This window comes from Petromyzon marinus, chromosome 38 (genome assembly GCF_048934315.1).
Source record: "Petromyzon marinus isolate PM22_M1 ecotype Great Lakes invasive population chromosome 38, UKy_Petmar_22M1.pri1.0, whole genome shotgun sequence".
NCBI classification, from domain to species: domain Eukaryota; kingdom Metazoa; phylum Chordata; class Hyperoartia; order Petromyzontiformes; family Petromyzontidae; genus Petromyzon; species Petromyzon marinus.
Window position 1 is genome coordinate 4635131 of NC_133704.1, and position 22352 is coordinate 4657482.

Genomic DNA, 22352 nt, shown 5'->3' on the forward strand with positions numbered 1-22352 from the left:
GGAGGAGGGGAGGGGGGCGGAGGAGGAGGGGAGGGGGGCGGAGGAGGAGGGGAGGGGGGCGGAGGAGGAGGGGAGGGGGGTGTCCCGGTAGCCCACGCGAATCTGCGCGCGCACGAATCGGCGGCTGGGCCTGGTGGGACGGGACGCGGGGGGCATCCAGCAGCAGCAGCAGCGGCGGCGGCAGCAAACAGCACAGGGGGGAGACGGGAGGCGAGCGAGAGGCAGCGACTCTACCCGCAATATGCGGCCACACGCCTCTTCTCCTGCTGCTCCCGCCGCTTGTGCCGCCGCTGCCAACCCCCTTGCTGCCGCCAGTCGTCTTGCCGCCACGACGGGACTACGCGGCCAGACGTGGGTGCCGTTTTGTGGAAGCTTGATGCTGCTGACGGTGGTGGTGGTGGTGTGAAGAGGGCTTGGTGGTCGGTGGTCTTCTGGCCGCCTCCTCCTACTTCCAGGGTGTCCTCCATCCCCTTTCCTCCTTCTGCTGGGAAGAAGGACAGGGGCCTCCGTCTCCTCTTGCTTCGGTCGGTCATGTCGTCCAGGTCTTCGGGAGAGGCGAGACCCGGACAGCGACCGGCTGTCAGGGTTCACGAGCAGACGGGAGCTGGAGACAAGCGAGCGGTTGCTAGTGAGAGACACAGTCGGACACTGTCATCGGTGGAAGCTTCAGCAACATAATAAGCATCGACAACCGCTTCCTCCTCCTCATCCTCATCATCGTCATCATCATCATCAGTAGCTTCCACATCATTAATCATCAGTCGTGATCGTAGTGATCATGGTCAGGAACTTAATGGGCTCCGTCATCAACTTCATCATAATTACCAACAGCAGCATTTTCAGCATCGGCAACAGAGGCAGGAGCAACTTCATCATCATCATCAGCGGCAACTTCTTCATAATCATCATCATAGTTAACACCAGAAGCTTCATTTTCAGCAGTAAGCGTTTCATCATCATAATCATCCACTTAATCATCATGTCACCATCATCATACCATCATAATTATGAGTCACCAACATTATTTGTGTCATAATACAGTATTTTGTCATCAGGATCGTTGTTGTCCTCTGAGTCTGGCTGCTGATGCTAAAAAGAATTTCAGAGACACAGACTCTTAACACACTCATGTTATTGTATGTACAGTGTTCTCGTACCTGTGTTCATGTGTGAAAAATGTATATATCTGTGTGTGTACTTTGTTAATTGCGTGTGTCATAATGTGGCGTGTTTAGTGTCTGGCACGAGTTTAGTGTGTACACACACTGTGTGTACACACAGTGTGTGTACACACACTGCACAAGAAATAGTGTGTACTATATGCCACTTGAACAATATGCTGCGCGTATTGTGCATGCACAACATACTGTCCAATACACGGTGTATTTTATGATACAATACACTGCTCATTGTACATTAGTATTCACGCAGCACACGTGTGTACCACACACAGTACATACTAATACACTCACACCGTTTGGACTCTTGTCATGTGGACAGTGTTCGTGTGTATTTTGCACACAGTACACGATGTGCACTGTACACGCAACACACGTGTAGACACGCAATGTGCACACGGGCACTGTACGTACTGTATGTCACGTGGACATACACAGACAACACAGACTACTCAACACGTACGCCTATGTGATGTAGTTATTTTGGAAAGTAATCACTTTGTGCGTGTGTGTATTTTGTGTGCTGTATGACGCTTGGGCAACATTTGTGCGTGTTCTATGTACGTACATGCGTGTACACATTTCGTACTGCACACATTTACACAATGTGTACAGATACTCTAAGTACTTTTTTTTATCACGTGGACATACTCTTTTGTGTATTCACATTCCGTGGGGTACGTACTTTACACGTGTGTACATTCTTGTCATGTGTTTGCAGTGCATCGTGCACTCAGACTGCATGCACTGTCACGTGTTGAAACAATCTACTCGCTACATAGTACACATGTATACCTGTTGGTAGTGTGTTCTACATATATCATACGTTTGTGCGTCCCGCCTGTGAAAGTTTGTACATAGAACACTCATGTGCACAAACTCTTACACTTGTACACATACGATGTGCCCACACTGTCTGCTACATGCAGTGCAAGTCTCAGAAATATGTACCAGTGTGTACACACTGCACGTGTATACACTGTAGGTGCACACGTGCTACAAAATAGACGTTGTACTCTCCGTCACTGGAAGCGGGGAGTGTATTTCGTTTGTCTACATAATAGTACATGCGTGTACTGTATGTACACGTGTATATACAATGTATTTACACACTAACAACATAATACATGTACAATGTCTTCATCACTGTATTATATGTGTGTGCATTCTACTTGAAGTACACGTGTGTGTGAATGCTGTACACGCTTTGCTTACAGAACACGCGTATTAACACACGTGTACACACTACTTAACACATTTGTACTGCATGGCACGTGTAGAACACGTATTGTGCGTGCAATCCACGCGCAGCACACCTGTTTCAGTACTGTACAGGTGTGTAATACAGCCCACGTGTGGTCCAAACTGCGCGCGTGTACGCACGGAGCATACCACAAAGTACACTCATGATGTCCGTCACTTTTACAGGAAGCCCTCTTATAGTGTTTTCTACGCACGGCTACACGTGCGTAAAGTCAACACGTGTGCGCACTGCGCACGAGGTTACACGTGCGTGTACGTACTGCCCGTTCGCACACCACCGATACTGCGCGCACTGTAAGCACGCAAGTTCCACGTGTGTGTACAGTAGTACAGTGTACGCGTGCAGCACAGTGTGGTAAGCGTAGCACTGCAGCGCACGTTGTAAATGTTCCGTATGCAATTCTGTGCACGGTACATTTGCGTGCGACTTAAGCATTTTGGGTACCGTGATATACTGTACGCACTGTACACAATCCAACACATGGCATGGGTATGCGCGTACGCATTGCACTCTGTGCACGTTATACACCAAGTTGTTTATTTGGGGGACGCGCAAACATGTTGGACGTGTATGCGGCTGCAGCCTTCTATGTGTTCGCGCTCACTGGTACGCGCTCGCTCGCTCGTTCGCGTTCCACACAATGCAGTGTTTGGCTGCTGGAGAACGACCCGCGTAGGTTTGTAAGATCATGGTCGTAGGGACCCTCCTGGCGTCCTCTCGATGTGTACCAGCAGCGGCGGCGGCGGCAGTAACAATAGCAGCGCTGCTCCTGACGGCGCGAACCTCGCGAAAACCCCCCGCCGCTGTTGCCGCTCCATCTACCACCGTCACTGCTGCCGTCCCTGCTGCTACTGCCACGAACCCTGCTGCTGTTGCAGCTTGCTACTGCTGCCGCTGTTACCGTTCCTGCTGCCGTCCCTGCTGCTGCTGTTACTCTAGCTGCTGTTGCAGCTTGCTACTGTTGCCGTTCCTGCTGCTGTCCCTGCTGCTGCTGTTACTCTAGCTGCTGTTGCAGCTTGTTACTGCTGCCGCTGCTGCCGTTCCTGCTGCCGTCCCTGCTGCTGCTGTTACTCTAGCTGCTGTTGCAGCTTGCTACTGCTGCCGCTGTTACCGTTACTACTGCCGTCCCTGCTGCTGCTGTTACTCTAGCTGCTGCTACCTCTACTGTTGCTGCTTCTGCTGCTGATACACCTGCTGCTACTAGCCCCTGCTACTGCTACCTCCACTGCTACTGCTGCTACGATTGCTCCTGGTGCCGATGACCTCTGATATGATACCCCTGGAACTGCTGCTACCTCTGCTGCTGGTGATACCCCCACTGCTGCCCCCTAACACGACTGTTACTCCTGCCGCAGGCTCCATCAACGGGGTGACCCCTGGAGGAGGAAGCGCTGCAGGTGGAGGAGCAAAGAAGCAGCACTGGAGGAGCTACAAGCTGCTGGTGGACCCAGCGCTGAAGAAAGGCCAGCACAAGCTCTATCGATACGATGGGCAGAGCTTCCAACCGCAGGTGACGTGTTTGAGCCTGAGCGAGCGAGTGAGTGTCTTGGTTGACTGTCTGGGCAAGTGGTGTTAGCGAGTAGCACCCATGAAGGCCGGAAAGCTACGCGTGGGGGTGTGGTTGCCAGCACCATGCCCGACCGCCTTTGTCTCCCACGTGACGATGTTTGCACAACGCACCAGATACTCAATTGAAGCTGAGTCGAACTAGGGGAGGACCGATTTTGGCCGTTACCGGGAATCAAACTCGGGTGCTCGCTTACAGCACTTGCCCCAACAGTTTGTTAAGGCAATACGGGGGATCTTTGTATTTGTCTTCGTCTGCCTGACTGAGTACGATTGAGTGATTTCTGAATCACTCAGTGTTACATGTTTTATAATTGGAGTGTGACTGTGTGTCAGTGTTTTAGTGAGTGTATGGTTGAATATCTGAATGAGTGTGAGTGTGTCAGTATGTTTGAGTGCCTGAATGACTTGGCGTCATATGTGTGAGAGATGGGAGTGAGTGAGTGTCATTGAGTGTGAGGATGTGTGTTGCTATGTTTGAGTGAATGTCTGGATGACTAAGTGTGTGAATTGGGTGTGTGAATTAGATTGGGTGAGTGAAAGAGTGTGAATGATTGTATGTGTGGGGCTTTGTGTATGATTCTGTGTGTGTAACGGTGCGTGGAACGATCCATATGTGTGTGACTGTTTCCGTCAGTATTTGTCACTGTTTATGTGTAACTTTGAGACTTTGAGACTGTGTCTGTGTGCGCGACCGTGTTAAGAGTGAGTGAATGAGTCTGTGAGTTTGAGTGCAAGTTAAATTAGTTTCTGCGTTTTGGTGTTTGAATGAAACAGTGAGTGTCTAATTTAGTGTGATTGAGTGGGTATATATTTACGTCTGTGAGAGTGTGTGTTTAAATGCGAGTGAATGAGCGCCTGAGTGTGTGAATGTGTATTAGAGTTAGTGAGAACCTCGAGTGTATGGGTTTGTGAGTGTGTATTTAAGTGTGCGTTTCTTTTTTCTGTGTTCATGGTGCCGGGGAGTGGTGCAACAGTGAACCCAGAAACCTGAGTTTGATACACGGCTAACATCAGTGGCGAGTGGTATCACATCCGTTCCTGGGCCTCCCGCCTAGGTCTACTCAACTTTAACACGAGTACCTGTTACAGTGCGCTTATGGTGCTCCCGAACAGTGTTTTGAGCATTCTCACATCACGTAAACCTTAGAGCTATTCTTTGTGTGATCGGTGATTGGGTGCTGTCTAAAACAGCACCCCAGCCCTCCACCAGGCAAACCACACACAACACCACACCACCAAGAAAAAAACCCGAATCACAACAACTAAACACCACAGCCACCCCTGTCTGCCCTCCACCCTGGGTTTCACAGCGCACACATATTGGCCTACGGGAGCTCGCGTAGAGCAATAGGGCAATTTCATTGTCCCTTTGAGCTCCTTCCCACGACAGCGCACTAATTGAAGCCGTTTCACCTGCGAGTGTTTTCACCGCAGCCTCGCCGTGTCCCGATCCTTCGCTGGCTCTCCCCCCTTTGCTATGCCCCCTACCTGTGCCACGACTTTGCCCTGACCCCTCGCCACCGCCATGCCCTCCACCACCACCACCCTCCACCCGTGCATCTTACAGAATCCCGGGCTACCGCCCGTCACGTCCGTGCATGACCCGCGCGCTTCCCGGCGATGGACGCGAATCGTGGAGGCCGAGTTGCCACTGCCCAAGTTCAAGGTGAGGCCTGCGACAAGGCTTGTTGTGACGTGGGCGACACCACGGTTTGCCGTACGTACAGTGGTTCGCGAATCGTACGTGCTGTACGCAATGTGTTCATGTCACCTCTGCAAGCCACCAGCGGGTTGTTACATTCACTGTGCTGTTTAAAAGAAAGTAATTATTGAAAGATTTGCTATCCTGAGTTGTGACAATAGCATTGGAGGGGTAGTTGCGAATGGTGATTCCATCCACCTGTCTCGTCTCGATTATAATTTCGGCATTACTCGCAAATCGTTACACACCTAATTAATATGACACTTTAATGAAATCATGAGCTGATGGCTGGTTTCACTCGTTCTTTTCTCCGCTAACGCCCCCTCCCCCCAATCCAACGACCCTCACCCGGCAGATTGATGAGTATTACGTGGGCCCGATCCCGCCGAAGGAGGTGACCTTCGCGAAGCTCAACGACAACATCAAGGAGCACTTCCTAACGGACATGTGCAAGAAGTTTGGCGACATCGACGCCATGGAGATCCTGCACCATCCCAAGACGAGGAAGCACATGGGCCTGGCCAAGGTGATCTTCACCACGGTGAAGGCGGCCAAGGAGGCTGTGGAGAAGCTGCACAACACGTCTGTGATGGGAAACCTCATGCACGTGCTGCTCGACAACGGAGGTGAGGGGGCGGTGTGGTATGCTGCAGCGTGCAGTGGAGGAATGAATGAGAGATAGTTCCTTTCACTTGCTGGATCGTGGTGACTAAAATGCGATGCATAAAAGTCATCGACAAGGGATTCCCTTTTCGCCTTTTCAGAATGTTGTGGCAACTGCCCAAGTGCTGTTAGTGAGCACCTAGGAAGGCTAGCGCAGCACACGAGGTGTGGCCAGAACCATGATGTTTATACACCACACCAGGTTGTCCTTCCCCGCACTTCCGATAAGCATGGTTAGCTATCTACGGTGTGAAAGAAGTTCAACATGCATACTGAGAGGGAGGCCCAGGACTGGTGCAGATAATGGCCACTGGTGTTGGCCGTGAGCGGGAATCAAACTCCGGTCGTTGGGTTCGTAGCGCAACGCACTAACCGCTGCACAACCACTCCCCACAAACAAACATTTTGTCTATGCACACACTCAAACACAAACACTTAAATATACATTCACTCCCACGTGCACACTGTCATTCACTCTCATTCACTCAAATATGCATTCACTAAAACTCACTCATTCAAACATGTGCAAACATACACTCACCTCCATGCACATTCAATCAAAGACGCACACCCACATTCACTCAATAACACACACTCAATCAATCAATCAAACACACTCATTTAAACGAACTCATACTCATAGATGCTTAAATACATGCACTCCAACACACATACTTAAACACACACTCAACCAAACACTAGGCCACGATCATCCCTTCTAGACATGATGCATGCCTGTCAACCCCTTATTAGCGCCCACCTTGTTACAGACCAATTCAGACCATATTGGTCACCTCGAGCCCTTGTAAATCTCAGCGTTCGTCCTACAAAGTCCCATCACAAGGGAGAAACACAAACAAATAGACAAAACATTATTTTTGCCCGTATTGAACGGCTGTATGCCATATGGACCTGAAAAGAATTTCCCTGTACAAGAATACGGGTAAACCGTATGGGTTAACAGGTATGCATGATGCCTCCTACCCAAATCTACTCAACTTTATAACAGTCAAGAACATCGACATACTCGAATCAAAACACATCGATCTTTACACGTGCAATTTTCTGAATGCATGTAAGTAGAAATGGACGGAGTTTAATCAATGTATCAGTGCATCGTTAAACTCGCTGATAGCCATTCTTGTGTCGAAGAGCTTTCCAGCTTAATGAGGAGCTTGCGCTCTTTAATCCTCACGGGACGCCGATGTTCGCATCACACAGGCCGGTCAATTCCACGACACAATTTCTCCATTTGTCCACAACAGGCCACCTCTCGCGCTCAAAACTCCGCACGGATAGATTCTAGAATCCCTTGCCATACTGTGATCTCATGGCAGCTGCACGGTCCTGGACTGCCAATGAGTTAAACTGGACTTTATGTGAAGTGGCCTTATCCTTTCTGCGAGACACAAACCTATATATGTGGAGGCCTGGAAACTGGTGTGTGTTTTGTATTTGGAGCGTGTAAAATGAGCTGGCACCCTTCCTTAATGATATGTTTGCCTGGGGACGTAACGACGCGTCACATTCATCGATTCAAATAAATTCGTATGGGTGTGCTACACGCATCCATTGGTGCTCGCGAGGATCCATTGTTTTCGATCGATTGTATTGTCACCTGCAATTGGTTAGCGTCACCCCTCCATCCACGGGAGGCGCTGCTGCATTCACCGCAACGTCAACAAAAACGTTGATTGAATTTACTCGCAGCCTTGAACCGTGACGATTAATTGAATCGCCGGGGTCGGCGGGCGATTATATTTTTCACCCTGGCTAGGGATCCACAAATCCCTCTCACCATAAGTTTGCTGCAAAATTTACCAGGGTTGTCAGGTAATTTGAAAATCTGAATCCATCTCAAATAATTACAGGATTTTGAATCCCCTGCAATACACTCCGTATATTTGAATTGAAGAACTTCGCTCCTTACGCAGTGTGATTCGATACATATGTGATGAGCTCAAGAACCAATTTTAATTGGTGAATCTATTCATCGTCACACCCTTAATCACCGGTATACTCTGGCGAAATGCTAGAATGCACGGGCCGGAGGGAAGAGAGGTTGGCAGTTGCCAAATTATTTCCCTTTTTAGCATCGCGTGCCGGTTGAGACAGGAGGCGCTTGCTGTGCTCATACATTTCTCTCACATGCAAATGTTTAGCGTCATAGGCTGTCAGGGCAAGTACTGCTGGCAAGCATGTGGCACATGAGAAAGGCCGATGTGGCCGATACCATTCCACAGCCGCCTTTGTCTCCCAAGTAGTGATGTTCAATGATAATAATGAGGATAGAAACAGACTTGTCGATTGCGTCGTCACAAGGGCCCTTAAATCACCGCACCAGCTGTTCATGTAAAGCTGAGTCGCCCTAGGGGAGGTCCAGCACCTATTCAGACTACGCTTGCCACTCGAAGTTTCAAGTTTCACGTTTGTTTTGTTGAACCAGGTGAGAACCCAATGGGCGACGATAGAGTCTCACCTGCAAGAGTTGCCCGGGGCATTAGTCTGCCAGTTGGGGGCGATGATTACGACTGTGTAATCTCAATTGAGTAACTTGCGGCATCATTTTCGGACTTGGCAAATTTGTATCCTCACGCCGGCACACAATGGCCCGCTCTTGCGAATGACATCAGGGGCATCTCTAATGTCAACTGTGAAGCAGACGCAACAATCGTTCTGGTTGTTGTGCCCGTAGTAATAACCAGGGCGGCCGCCGTTTCGAACCGTGAACCTCCGCAACAAATAAGCGGCGAATGCGCCGCCGCTCGGTCACGTCGCCGCACCACTGAAGTTTGCCGTGGTGGCAATAATCGATGTCAGGTCATTGGGTTCGTAGCGCGGCGAATTACGCTACGTCACCGTACCCCACACCGCGCACAAGTCAAGACTAATTAAATGCAGCCTTAAGTCTTAACAGACTGTTGAGGCACCACCGATTAGCGCGGTTGGCTACATAGGTTGCGAATGAAGGTCAACATGCATACGTACGTTAGCGAACACCTGTGAAGGCTAATACGGCGAATTAATGGGGTGATGTGTGGTGAGCGCCAAGTTTGCTGGGACACGCAGAGACAGCGAAGTGTTTGCCTCGTTTGCGTAAATTAGCATGGCGGCACGGACGCAGCGTGTGCGTCTCCCAACTTGGGTTACCCGCGACGAACAGACATCAGCGGGCCCCAGACAATGTCGTGTAATCTGAGAACAACTGTGCTGTTTGCCGGAAAATCGGCCCCTCAGTTAAGTCCCCCTTCCCCTACCTGACCAACGAGCTTGGATGTACTTTTAATTCGTACGGTTTTGGTTAATAGCGAACTTTTAAGTTGAAAAGTTAAAATTGCTTTCCTTGCCGCAGCATTTTGCGCCGCGCGAGTTGTCTGTGATGTTAACACATGAGCGTGCAATTGCTGTGGGGTGCTGTGGCGATGCGCCGGTTTTTACGCACTCCTCGGCGAGCCCTGTTGCGCTCAGAATGAACGAGTGAGTGTGCGGGAGTGTGTGCTTCTGAATAACTGCCTGTGTGAGTGTTTGTGTGTTTGAATGAAGTGTGCAAAGCAGCTTTGCGGTTTTCAGTGTGCACGTATGATCAGGTCAGGTGGCTCAGCGGTAGAGCGAGAGGCTCGTAATCGGAAAGTTCAGATCATCATTGGGGTTTAACTGAGCCTATCATCATCCGTCCGGGGTCGATAAAATTAGTACCACATAGTGGGGAAGTCAATAGTAGTCGTCATATGAAGAGTCCCACCCCATGCCATAGGAATTCAGAATTTCCACCACTGGCTCAGGCCTGTAAACAGGAGATGAGCCCCATCTTTTTTGCCCAGCTGTGGCAGCTGTGACTGACCATCCCGCGATGACCCAGCTGTGGCAGCGGTGAGTGACCGCCACCGTTTTGTTGTCGTTTTGCTCAGGGGAGATGCGGGGGAAGCTCTACGATCTCCTGCTTAGCGGGAAGTTCACGCCGCAGACGCTGCCGGTGGAGAAACTCACAGAGGAGGGGCCTGCCGACACGTGCCAGGTGAGGTTGGCTCTCCTGTATTTACTGTTCGTGTTGTTGTTGTCGTTGTAATTCCCTCTTCTCTAAACTTGTTTTATGGTGACCAGAGGCCTTGGAGGTCAGAGCGCTGAGCTGGCACTGCTGAAATCCCAAGTTCAAATCCAAACAGACACCGGTAAAACCCCAGGGTCTCAAGCGCAGTGAGTCGATGGTCTCAGCCCATCGACTCACTGCACATTAAATTTGGTTGTGCACTTTAATTGTCTAAATTCCAGCAGTGTAAATAACATTACTCTCAGCGATAGGACTGGTGGGAAAAGAGCTGCCCCTACTGTATGGACCAAAGGTCACTTGAGGTCTCGGTGGTAGCTCTGTGATATTTGTTTCCCTGGGTCGTTGTCTAGCACGAAGGGGTGCATAATGCTCATAGCACAATTGGGATAACATCTGGGACAAAGACATTTCTTTCTTGAAACCCATTTCACCCGGTCTACACTGCGAGCTCACGACAGTAACTCCTTTACGTTTGTGCGTGCCGCTGTTGCCGCCGCTGCCATCTCAGCCCTGTGACCCGCGCCGCCGGACGTTGAGCGAGAACGGCTGCTACCAGGGCGCTGCGTCGGCGAGCCTGGCGTCGGCCGACACGCCCTACTCCACCGACACGGCCTACTCGAGCGGTCTGCGCGACACCCCGGCCTCCTCCTCGGTACTGCCGCCGACGCCGCTGTCGTCGGCGACGCAGCACGGCACGCCGGGCTCCGTCGACTCGCTATCGTACGGCTCGATGCACAGCGCCGGCACCCCGGCCTCTCTCGAGCCGCCGCAGACGCCCACCGCCTCTTCTTCCTCCTCGTCGTCGGCCGCCCCTCTTCACGAGGCGGCCTACCTCCCGACGGCGAAGGAGGGTGGGCGGCGCACCGCAACCGGCGCGACTCAGAGGTTCTTCCCGGCGGAGGGGTACGCCGGCCAGGGCCTCGAGCACAAGTCGTTCGCGGCGCCGCCCGAGACGACGGCGTGGCCACAGCCACTGTTGCCGTCGCCGTCGGCGTTACACGGGTCGGCCCACCACGGCCGCCCCAGCGGGTTCCCCAATCATCCGCCCCCCCTGCTGCCTCCCCCGCCAACGACAACCTACACAGGATACACGGGCTCGTCGGCGACAACCCCGGCAGTGCCGGCGGCAGCGGCGGTGACCGCCGCAGCCGCTCCGCCGCCTTCCGCGCCGTGGACGGGAGCGTACGGCGAGCCGGAGCGGCCAAAGTCGCCCCCCGGCGAGGGACCGCCCCGGCACGGGGAAGGGAGTGATGGCTCGTTTGTAACGGCCAAGGCAGCGGTGGCGGCTGACTCGCTGTCGCTTTCTCGGGAGAGCGGAGTGAAGGTGAGGAGTGATGGCGGTTTGCGTCTGTAGAATTGTCTAAAGGCTCATCTTAGACTCACCTCGATGACACCTTTACACGTTTACAGTCTTTTCCATTCAAAAATGTACCACCTTCCCGAGAGAGCTATGATTAAAATGAATATATTTGTTGTACACTTTTCCAATTAATGTACAAAGCATAAATGCATTCGCTCTGGCCGTCCATCTGTTATGTCGTCCAATACGAAGAAAACATTGGTATAAATTAGTGTTGATACAACATTATCGCTGTGGGAAACTGTCGAGAATTTCTAAATTTAAAAACTACTTCTCAAATTGAGCCAACCGGGTAAAGCCATGTCGCAAACGTCACCCCCTGCCATGAAACTGCTGCGGACCTGAGCCCCGCCGTGATAGTTTTGCATCGTAAGAATGGCGCCAATATCAAACGCACCCGTGTGATTTGATTCGGGGCCGCTTTGTTTCGCCCTCTCTCTCTCTGTCTCTCTTGCCGAGAAGACTTCCCGCCGCACGCCGTCGCCCGTGCCCTCCGCCTCCTCCACGCCGCCCCCCTCCTCGAGCCTGCCCGGCGAGAGTCCCCCCGGCTCGGCGCAGCCATGCAGCCTCGACTCGCGCATCGAGATGCTGCTCAAGGAGCAGAGGGCGAAGTTCCCCACCTTCCTCATGGACGACCACGTCCCCAGCGGCGAGAGGGAGGCGACGCGGGGACGGAGGAGGCCTCCGTCCCCGCCCACGCCGCCCACGCCCATCTCCACCATCTACGGCTTTGAGCTGGAGGAGATCTCGCCGACGCCGTTGTCTTTCTCCGACGAGTCGGACATTGGTGATGAGGTGGATGACAGTCGCGACGAGAGGAGCTCGGTGAGGATGGATCGATTCGTAACCCCTCCCTCGCAGCTGAAAAGCGATTTCGATGAATTGTCGCGATTTGGGCATGGGTTGTGATTTGATTGATAGCATCGATCCTGTATGTTTTTATTTTTCACCGTATCATTCGTATCGTTACTCACATCTATGGTCTTGTGAGTGCAGTGTTTTTTTCACTTCATTTGGCTAAATGTGACATTATGTATGTGTATGTTGAAATTCTTTCGCACCGTATGTAGCCAATCGTGCTAATCGGAGGTGCGGGGGAAGTACAACAAACTAAACAGAAAAAGCATTCATAGATATACTTATTCACATTTTGGCGATTTAATGAATTGTTGTGATTTAATATAAGAATCAATACTTTTTGTCCCATTTGTCTAACCTTATTTGTATGGTTTATTTTTTGTTTGGCTACCTCTGAGTTCTAATTTGCTGACCTTCTATGCTTAGCGCTTATTTTCCGCCTGGTCTGCCCGGAAAATATTTCGGTACCTGGGACGCCACATTCAGTATACATCTGTGGCTACCCAATTACGAGCCACCTACTCCAGTCCAGCGACTCGAGAAGTATTCAATGAGAAATGAACCCCTGACAGTGCCCAAGTAAAAGTACAGGTCACAATTATACTAACGATCGCCAATGTCTTCTTTAAAGTGTCTGCGACGTACGTCCGAAATCGTGTAGTTGCCCTCGCGCGTCGCGCCGACCAAACGAATGAAACGACACTGACTGAGCGCCACGTCGCCGCCTTTTCCCGCAGAGCTCAACGATCCTCAAGGGCGTGGAAGCGATGGTGTCGACGCTTCGCAAGGACAGCGAGCTGAGGCCCTCGAAGCCGGACGTGTTCAGCCCGGACACGCGCCTCTCGTTCAGCTCCGAGAGCGGCGGCGCCCACACGCCCAGGGCCGAGCAGCAGCAGCAGCAACCTCAGCAGCCGACGACGACGCCGACGTCGTCTTCGTCGCGGCCGAGCAGCAGGACCCAGACGCCCAAACAGGACGTTTGGCCGCAGACGCCGAAGCAGGACAGCTGCCCCGCGACGCCCAGCAAGAGCCACGGTGGCGCCAAGCCCGACAGCCGCCCCTCCACGCCGAGCAGGCTGCCGCCCCTGCCGGCTAGGTCGGACGGCGAGGGCAGGCTGCCATCGGAGTGCGCCACGCCCATCATGGACGCCGAGGACAGCAGGGGGGCAGACGTGGAGATGGTGGAGGTGCCCAGCGAGGTAACGTTCCGCGACGGAGGCGGCGACGCTCGCCTGTGGCGCGAGGGTCGGTGGGTCGTGTGGGTTTGTGCGCGGTTACTGGAGCCGAGGCAGTGGCGGGATGCGGAGGGAGAAAGGAGGGGAGAGGTAGAAGAGGGCCTGCAGGGGAGTAGAGTGACATGAGAGACGAGAGGGCAGAGCGAGTCAATGGTGGATCTTGGAAGATTGTGAGTGTGACCTCTAAATGTACCTACGATTGGATTGGGAGCCAGTAGAGGGATCTGAGTGTCAGGTGCGAGTCAGGAGCCTGGCAGTGGCATTTATTTTTGTATTTCTCATGACCATTGTTCACGTTGCAAAATGTTTGGTGGTTAATTGGCCTTGTGTTCTCGTTGATCTCCGCAGCCTCCACCTCCCAAAGAGCTGTCGGACGACGACATGGACATCTCAGATAATGAGACGGGGCAGTCCCCGTCCATCTCCGCACCCATCGAAGTTAACTCCCCCGTACCCACCTCGGTGGCCCACCACCCACCAACGTCCATCCCCCCCACGGGGCCGCCCCCCATCAACCTGCCCCCCCCGCCGATCCCCCCGCCCCCCCACCCGCCCCCGCCGGGATTCCCCCCCTCCATCCCGCCCCCCTTTTCCATGCCGCCCCTTCCGCCCCCTCCCTGCGTTCCGCCGCCCCCTCCTCTGCCAACGCTGGTGCCGCCCCCTCTGCCGCCTCCGCCTCCGCCGCCGCCTCCTCCGCCGCCGTCCTCCGTTCTGAGGCCTCCGCTGCCGCCCCCGCCGGGGCTGCCGATGCCCCCGCTGCCCCCGCCGCTGCCCCCGCCCCACTCAGCCATGCCACCGCTGCTGCCCCACTTCCACTATGGCATGCCCAACCAGGCGGAGCTGGTGCGGCACTGGTTCCGCAGCACCGCGCCGGGGGCGCCCATGTCCTTCCAGATGCAGACGCAGATGCTGAGCCGCATACACATGATGCAGCGCTACTCGGCCAATTCGGCGGGGATGCCGGGCCAGCCCGCGCCGGGCCAGCCCGCGCCCCACGCTCCGTACCCTTACCCGTACCCGCTTCCCAGGCCTTCTCACGCCGGTGGCGCCGGCGGTCCCGGCGGCGTCGGCATGGGCGGAATGGGTCACTTGCCGGGGCCGCCAATGTCTGGCGGCACCGCGCCGCCCTTCCCGTCGGCGCAGCTCTACCCCAAGCTGCCGCTTCCTCTGCCTCTGCCGCTGCCGCTGCCGCCGGTGACGTTCAATCCGGCGGTTCCCCCGCCCGGGTACAGGCCGCCCCCCAAGAAGAAGGACGACCCCCACCAGGCAACGATCGATGGCGTGCTGGAGGCCGTGATGACCGAGCTGAAGAACATCATGATCCGGGACGTGAGGAAGCGAATGGTGGAAGGTCTCGCCTTCAAGACCTTTGACCACTGGTGGGAAAAGCAGGAGAGGAATTTCAAGGTGAGGTGCTTGAATGTAGCTCGCCGGGATGGGGAGTTTATTTTCTTTTCAGGTTCGTCACCGTTGTCATCTTCGTCAGCTCAGTGGGCCTTACCTAGTAAAATAAAAATAGTTTAGTTTGTAGTAATAGGTTTTACCCTTTTAACTGGCACAAAAAACGACACCTTTATTCAAGGCATCATGTTTGCAATAACCACAACACAAGCAGTCAAAATGCAAACAAAAGAGACAACTCTGATAATAATATGCACTGTCCTTGAATTTGATTGGTCCACACCCGAGACGGCTATTCTTAGAGCCCTTTAGTCTCCACTGGTGTTGGACCAGAAGACGCCAAAAGGCGTACAACTCAAAAACAGCGCACTATCAGAGTATTGAGGGCTCGGGGTGAGCATTTACATTATGAGACCTCCTTTGCCAGTAACACGGACCACGGCACTGTTATCCCCTTATGCTTGGGGGGTGGGGGGTTACTGGTTCTCTGATTTCCTGCCACCTGAAGACGAACGCTTGTTAATTAGCTTGGGAAAAGTATTCTTACAGCAGGCAGTTAACTTGACAATGTAAGTTTACACAGCCAATATGCCATTTGGTTCATAATTGAATTTTGAGTTTGCCACTTAATTATAACTTGGCCAAACTCAAAACACCATTATGAATCGTGCGACTCTATAATTTAATTGGCCAAACCTCTATTGTGGTGTAAACATAAAATTACTAATTAATTCTTCCCCACGTAAATCAACACATTCATCTTCTTTGGTTCTTTCGGTAAAGGCACGTAGAATGAGAATAAAATAATAAATTGATAAAATAAAATAACAATAATATTCTCACGACGTTTCGGCCACAACACAAGCGGCCTTCATCAGGTGAAGAGGACGAGACTATCTGGAGGACAGTGCTGGAGTGAATCCTTGCAGTAACGAAAGCTTTAAATCGAAATTCAACACATTCATCTCTTATTTGTCAACCGTTCATTCAATATAAATAATTCTCAACCTTTATTTATATTTAGCGAATTTAAATACCGGACGCACCCGTAAAGACAATGTCCAAGCGAGTGTCGCACCCGTGTCACAACTGTGCTGAGAACCAACCGCTCGTTCTTGTCTCTCTCTCTCTTTCCTGCGTCCGCCGCGCAGACGCCCTGCAAGGAGGAGGAGGTCGGCAAGTCGGAGGAGGTCGCCAAGCCGGAGGACGCCGGCGGAAAGAGCGACGAGCCGGGCAAAGCGGCGGAGCCCATCTCGGCGTTGCTGTGCGGGCCCTCGCCCTTCGAGAGCTGGGGGAAGGGCTCGGTGCTGGGCGTCGACGGCCTTGGCTTCGGCATGGGCCTGCGTGGCGCGCTGAGGTTGCCCTCCTTCAAGGTGACTCTCAGTCCCAGGCCAAAGGGATGACTCGCCCTCGTGACGTTGCTTGGAGCGGACGTTGTTGTGGAGTCCTCCTGTAACTTCCCACTGCTGGGCGAAGGCCTCCCCCCCACCCCCTCGCTCTCTTCCATTACTTTCTTTCCTCAGCTGCTGCTGTCCAATAGCGGCCTCCAAACTCTCTGTGGTGCCGTCTCGCTCCTCCCTTCCCTTCCCCTGTCTTCCTCTGCTTCTCTTCCCTTCTGCCGGTCTCCCCTCCAGAGTGAATCTTCCGTCTCTCATCGGTCGTTCTGATCACGTTGTGCTGCTCCATTTCCACGACCATTTTTATTGTAACTTGACAGCAGCATCGTCAGTGACCACCGACCGGTTCCTTCCCTTCTTCCTATGTCCCCAGGTGAAACGGAAAGAGCCCCCGGAGCCAGCTGCCGTGTCGGAGCAGAAGAGGGCGCGCGTGAGCCCCTCGTGCGAGCTGGAGGAGGAAGACGATGAAGGTTTCCACCAATAATATTTCATTATACTTCGCCTGTATTTTAGCATCGGCGTGGCCTTAACACGTTGCATACCGGCACATCTCCACCACTGTCAATAGCACAATGGACGACCGCCTTTGTGTGTGTGTGCTTTTGTGTGCGTGTGTGTGCTATTGTGTGCGCATGTGTGTGCGCGTGTGTGCATGTGTGCGTGCGCGCGTGTGCGTGCGCGTGTGTGTGCGTGTGTGTGCGCGTGCATGTGCACGTGTGTGTGTGCGCGCGCGAGCAGAGGAGAGGATGAGCGACGCCTCCGAGGCCGAGGGGCAGCCGGTTGGACGCGTGCGGAAGCACAGGGTGGCCCGGCCGCTGGAGCTCGACAGCGAAGGGGAGGAAGAGGAGGAGGAGGAGAAGAAGGTGGGGATCCACCATGTGGTCGCCCCATCCAAACGGCGATCCACCCTGCATTGCCGTCGTCACACACGAAGGGCGCTCCACGCCGTGGAAATAGTTGATCAATCTGTCGATCATTACTGCGATAAAGGAAATTGTGTTCGCAGCATACGGTTGGAGACCGGGGGAGAGATGGAAGGATGTGGTGGAATGAGATATGAGGATAGTGCATTGCACAGAATAGAAGTTCATGGAGAAAGAAAATTTGATCAGATGACCCTATGCCGTCATCGGATTTAGGGTCAAAAAACAACAGTCCTTTTCAGATAAAGCTTCACTTTACGCTGATTCTATTCCGCCCTTTTTTCCCAGGAGCAAGAGATGTCAGTGGAGGAGGAGGACGAGGAAGAGGAGGAAGAGGAGGAGGAGGAGGAAGAAGATGATGATGATGATGTGGAAGAGAAGGAAGAGGCAGCGGCGGATTTGGCGGAGGTGTTGGAAGAGGAACGCTCTGACGTGGAGAAGAAGGCGCGAGCAGTCGACGTGAAGATGGAATCGGATGGTAACGAGGCCGGCCGGACCACAGAGACGATTCAAACAGTTGATTCGCAAAATCGAGTTTAAACTGCGTAATGTATGCACGTTTTCTGCTGACGATAGCAAAGGGGATCGGGCACGCTCGGGGCCGCTCGGTTCAACACGAATACAAAACCGCCCTTAACGCATTTCTTTCTTATTAACTCATTCAACAGGCGCTCAGACGGCCAGCGAGGTCTCCTCAAAGTCCGGCACGGAGTCGACCTCCGCGTCGGGCTCGGAGTCGCAGTCGGAGTCGCGTTCTGGGTCGGAGACGCAGTCGGAATCGGAGCCGGAGTCTGAGCTGGAGACGGCGAGTCGCGTGTCTCCATCGGACGCCCGCCCCGCGGACAAGGGCTCGTTGTCCATCTCCTCGTCCTCCTCGTCCTCCTCGTCGTCGTCCTCCTCGTCGTCCTCCTCCTCCTCTTCCTCCTCGGAGTACGAGAGCAGCTCTTCGTCGTCCTCATCGTCCGAGTCGGAGTCGGAGGACGAGGAGCAGAGCGCTCGGCGCGAGACGAGAGCACGGGCGAGCGCCGGTGCCGTGGCGGCGGCGCTGGCGCGCGACGACGAGGACTACACGTTCGACGCCGACGACGAGGGCGACGAGGTGCCGACGGCAGGTATGGGTTGCCCCCTCTCGCTCCGCCGTCCCCGCCCGCCCATGAAGTGTTCACCGGCTCCCCCCCCCCGCCAGCAGGCTGGTGCTGGCCACGTCGTCGCTGGCAGTCTCGTCGGCCTGTGCGGTTGGCGTCGGTGACTGAGGTTTGTTTGCCGGGTTTAGTGAGATCGGCGGTCGTGCCGAGACAGCTTCAGGTCGTGCAGGTCAAAGTTTGGTTGGGATTTGGGATCTAAAACGTACGCTCTGTAGACTTCAATTGGCCCCATCGACTAACGTGTCCTGCAAACTTACAAAGAACCCGTTAACAAAGCGCACGTGGACTGCTGTAGAACCCTTAGATTAATATCGGTCTTAACTGACGTTGAAGCCATACGAACAGAACCCATAGAATAACATAGGACCCATCGACTAATATTGAACCCATAGATGATCACCAAAACCCATAGACTAACATCACGTGCCGATACTGTTCGCAGACGTGCCGGCGTTCTGCGAGCACAAGAGTGAGCCGGGTTCCCCCGTGGCGGCATTGCCGCCGCCGCCGCCGCCGCCGCTTGCCGTTCCGGCCGCTCCGCCGGGCCGGCCGGTTGCACCGTTCGGCGTGGGGCCAGCCACGCCACCTGGCGCCCCGCCGCGCTCGGACGAGAGCGACCTGGAGACGGCCGAGTGCGACGACGACGACGAGGAGGAGGAGGAGGAGGACGTGCCTCGGACGCCCGGCAGGGACCCGCCGCCGCAGTCGGCGTTCTCCGACGTCGACTTCCCCGAGTCGCGGGGGCCGCGGCTCTCCTCGTCGGAGGCGGACTCCTGCGGCGGCGGCGGCGGCGGCGTCGTCGCATGGAAGACTGCGGCACAGAGGCCGCCACCGACGGTGCCGCACGGCTTTGCCGTGCCGCAGAGGGTATCTCCGACGGCGCGGACGTCGCTGTCGGACTCCGTCACTCCCACGTCGCTCCTGGGGTCCCTGTCGGGGTCGACGTTGCTCCCTCCGCGGTCGCCAAATCTTCACCTCAACATCCCCGTGACGCCCGGCAGGGACATGGGCTTCGTGTCGCCATTTGCCGAGGCTTTGCCGCGCAGCCCGGCCGCCGGCGACGGCGGGAGCCAGCGGCAGGTACTCGCATCGGCCGACTTTGGGCCACTGCCCGGCAAGGAGTTTCCTTCATTTCAGAATTCGCGGACCTTTTCCGGCAAGGATGACGACTCTGCGATGGACACCTCCTTGCCCCCACTCGACGGCAAGGAGACGTCGAGCAGCCAGAAGAGGGCCGAGAGTCTCTTCAGGAGGGGCGAGATCGAGTACGACATCTCATCGGACGATGACGTCCCGGAGCACAACGGGGCCGTGTCGGCCATACTCTCCTTCCTGTCGGAGGACGAAGCGCTGGAGGAGAGTCGTCCCTCGCCCGAGCCGCCGGTAGACGAGAGGGAGCGGTCTGAGATGAAGGACGACGTCGCTTCGCCGCGGCCCTCGTCCCCCGCCGTGACCCCCGATGACATCTGCAAGCCGAGGTCCGAGGCCAAAGTCACCGACGTTTGCGAGGAATCGAAGAGGTCGACGTCGGACAAGATCAAGCTGCGGCCCGTGGTGATGCTGCACTCGAGGGACTGGGAGAAGCTCAAGCAGTTCCGCTACGTGGATGCAGACCGGACGGAGAAGGTGGTGACGCTGAAGCTCTCGGCGCAGCAGTCGGCCTTGCAGGCGGAGCTCGGCAAAAACCTGCGGTACAAGGCTGACTCCGGCACCGCCGCCGACGTCGCCGCCGAGCTGCTCGCCGAGATCAAGCAGAAGGGCGCGCGGGAGTCGCAGGCCGACGGAGCGACACGGCCGTCGGAGGACGAGCGGGAGGACGGAGAGCTCGGGCGCCCGGCGGAGAAGATGGAAGTGGAGGTCGTGTGCAAGCGAGAAGTGGAGGCGCCGGAGGAGACCACGGAGGAGAAGGAGGAGGCGGAGGAGGAGGAACGGGAGGAGGACCGTCGCGTCATCGGCGAGCTGCGCCTGCGAGCGGCCGCGTTCACCGAGAGCCCCAAGCCGGCAGAGACCAAGTTCAGATGGAAGCGCAGGGGAGTTGTTCCCATGGAGACGGTGCCCGCGCCGTGCGTCACAAGCGAAGCCGCCACCTCGTCTCCCCTCCTCCCGGGGCCCCCCTCGTCCGCCGAGGAGACGCCGTCCTCCCGGGACGGCGGGGAGCTCGTAGCCCGGGACTCGGAGTCTCGACCGATAGGGACCTCGATCGAGACCGAGTCGAGGCTCACTCCGCCGGACGAGGAGATGTCGCCGCCGCGCGACGAGGTGGAGGGTGACGCCTCGGCGGCGTCGCCTGATGCGGAGGAGGTGCGGGATTCCAGGACTCGTGACGCGGAGGACTTGAGGCGTTCGGGCGCGGCCGAGGAAATGGTTGTTCAAGCCAAGCTCGTTGAGAAGGTGCACGACCTGAAAGAGGAGCTGGTGTCGGTGGAAGAAGAGGAGTTGAAAGAAGAGGTCTTGAAAAGGAAGGTTCCAAAGGAAGAGGTGTTGAAAGACGACGTCGATGTCACCAAAAATGACGACGTCATCAAAAAGAGGACGGTGAAGGATGAGGTGTTGAAAGAGGACGTAATGAGAAAGAAGGCACTGAAGCAAGAGGCCTTGAAAGACGACGTTAACATGAGGACAGTTCAGGAGGAGGTTTTGAAAGAGGAGGTCTTGATAAAGGCACTGAAAGATGAGGTTTTAACAGACGACGCTGTCATAAAGAGGACGGTGAAGGAAGAGTTACCGAAAGACGACATTGTGACAAAGAAGGTGCTGAAAGAAGAGGAGTTGAAGGAGGAGGAGAGTGAAGACCGGCTCTCCGAGACGAACAAATCCGAGGTCCTGCCTGAGGCCTTCCTGCCAAAACCCCTCGCTCAGGAGCCGCCCCACTCAGAAGCTCCCAAGGTGGACGTGAGAACGTCCACGCCGCAGCCTGGCGCCACGCCGATCGCCGCCGCCGCCACCGTCCCCGTCCCTGTCCCCGACGCGCTCACGCCGATCGGCGTTTGCGGCGGCGGCGGCGTCAGCAGCGGCAGCGACAGGGGCGGCGTCGAGACGGCGCTGGCCGAGGGCCTCCTCGCGGAGGCGGCGGCGGCGGCGGCCGCGCGGCCCAAGGTGGGTCGGAAGGGCCGGCGGCGCGGCCTGCGGCCGTCCGAGGGCCCGGCGGCGCGCATCCCCACGCCGCCGCCCTCGCCGCCCGACTACCACTTCCGCCCGCGCAGCCAGTTCGAGGAGATGGCGATCCTCTACGACATCTGGGACATGGGCATCGACGCGGAGGACGTGGAGTACCTGCGCACGACCTACGCGAGCCTCCTGACGCAGGATAACAGCATGGAGTGGCTCAACGACACCCACTGGGTCCCTCACCCTCATATCCTTCCCGTGATAGCATCGCGCACCCGCACCCCCGCACGCGCCGCGACACTGACTGAAGCAAAGGTCCCTTCTTTAGCCTTGAATGGACGTAAGTGCCGCCAGCGAGCACCTATTAAGGCTGGCATGGCCAGACACCTTATATGGGGGGGGGGGTCTCTGGCCAGTTCAGAAATCGCTTGCTACTCAGGATGGCCGTGGCTGGAAATCGGATTTGGATTATCAGGTTCGCAGTGCTAACCACTGTACCAC

At 55.2% G+C, this 22352-nt stretch overlaps 1 protein-coding gene across 1 annotated transcript in view; it reads left to right on the forward strand.

The window, feature by feature from the left end:
- The first annotated feature begins 104 nt into the window (after positions 1-104).
- LOC116950320 (histone-lysine N-methyltransferase SETD1B-like) overlaps positions 105-22352 on the forward strand; it is a 31115-nt gene continuing 8867 nt past the window's right edge. The window contains exons 1-15 of the mRNA XM_076072570.1: positions 105-628; positions 3798-3952; positions 5579-5677; positions 6069-6339; positions 10285-10391; positions 10933-11748; positions 12247-12609; positions 13380-13841; positions 14226-15284; positions 16430-16651; positions 17049-17145; positions 17414-17538; positions 17887-18076; positions 18267-18710; positions 19186-22115. Of these exons, the coding sequence (XP_075928685.1) occupies positions 532-628; positions 3798-3952; positions 5579-5677; positions 6069-6339; positions 10285-10391; positions 10933-11748; positions 12247-12609; positions 13380-13841; positions 14226-15284; positions 16430-16651; positions 17049-17145; positions 17414-17538; positions 17887-18076; positions 18267-18710; positions 19186-22115 (7437 nt within the window). The 5' untranslated portion in view covers positions 105-531. The remainder of the gene's footprint in view (positions 629-3797; positions 3953-5578; positions 5678-6068; positions 6340-10284; positions 10392-10932; positions 11749-12246; positions 12610-13379; positions 13842-14225; positions 15285-16429; positions 16652-17048; positions 17146-17413; positions 17539-17886; positions 18077-18266; positions 18711-19185; positions 22116-22352) is intronic.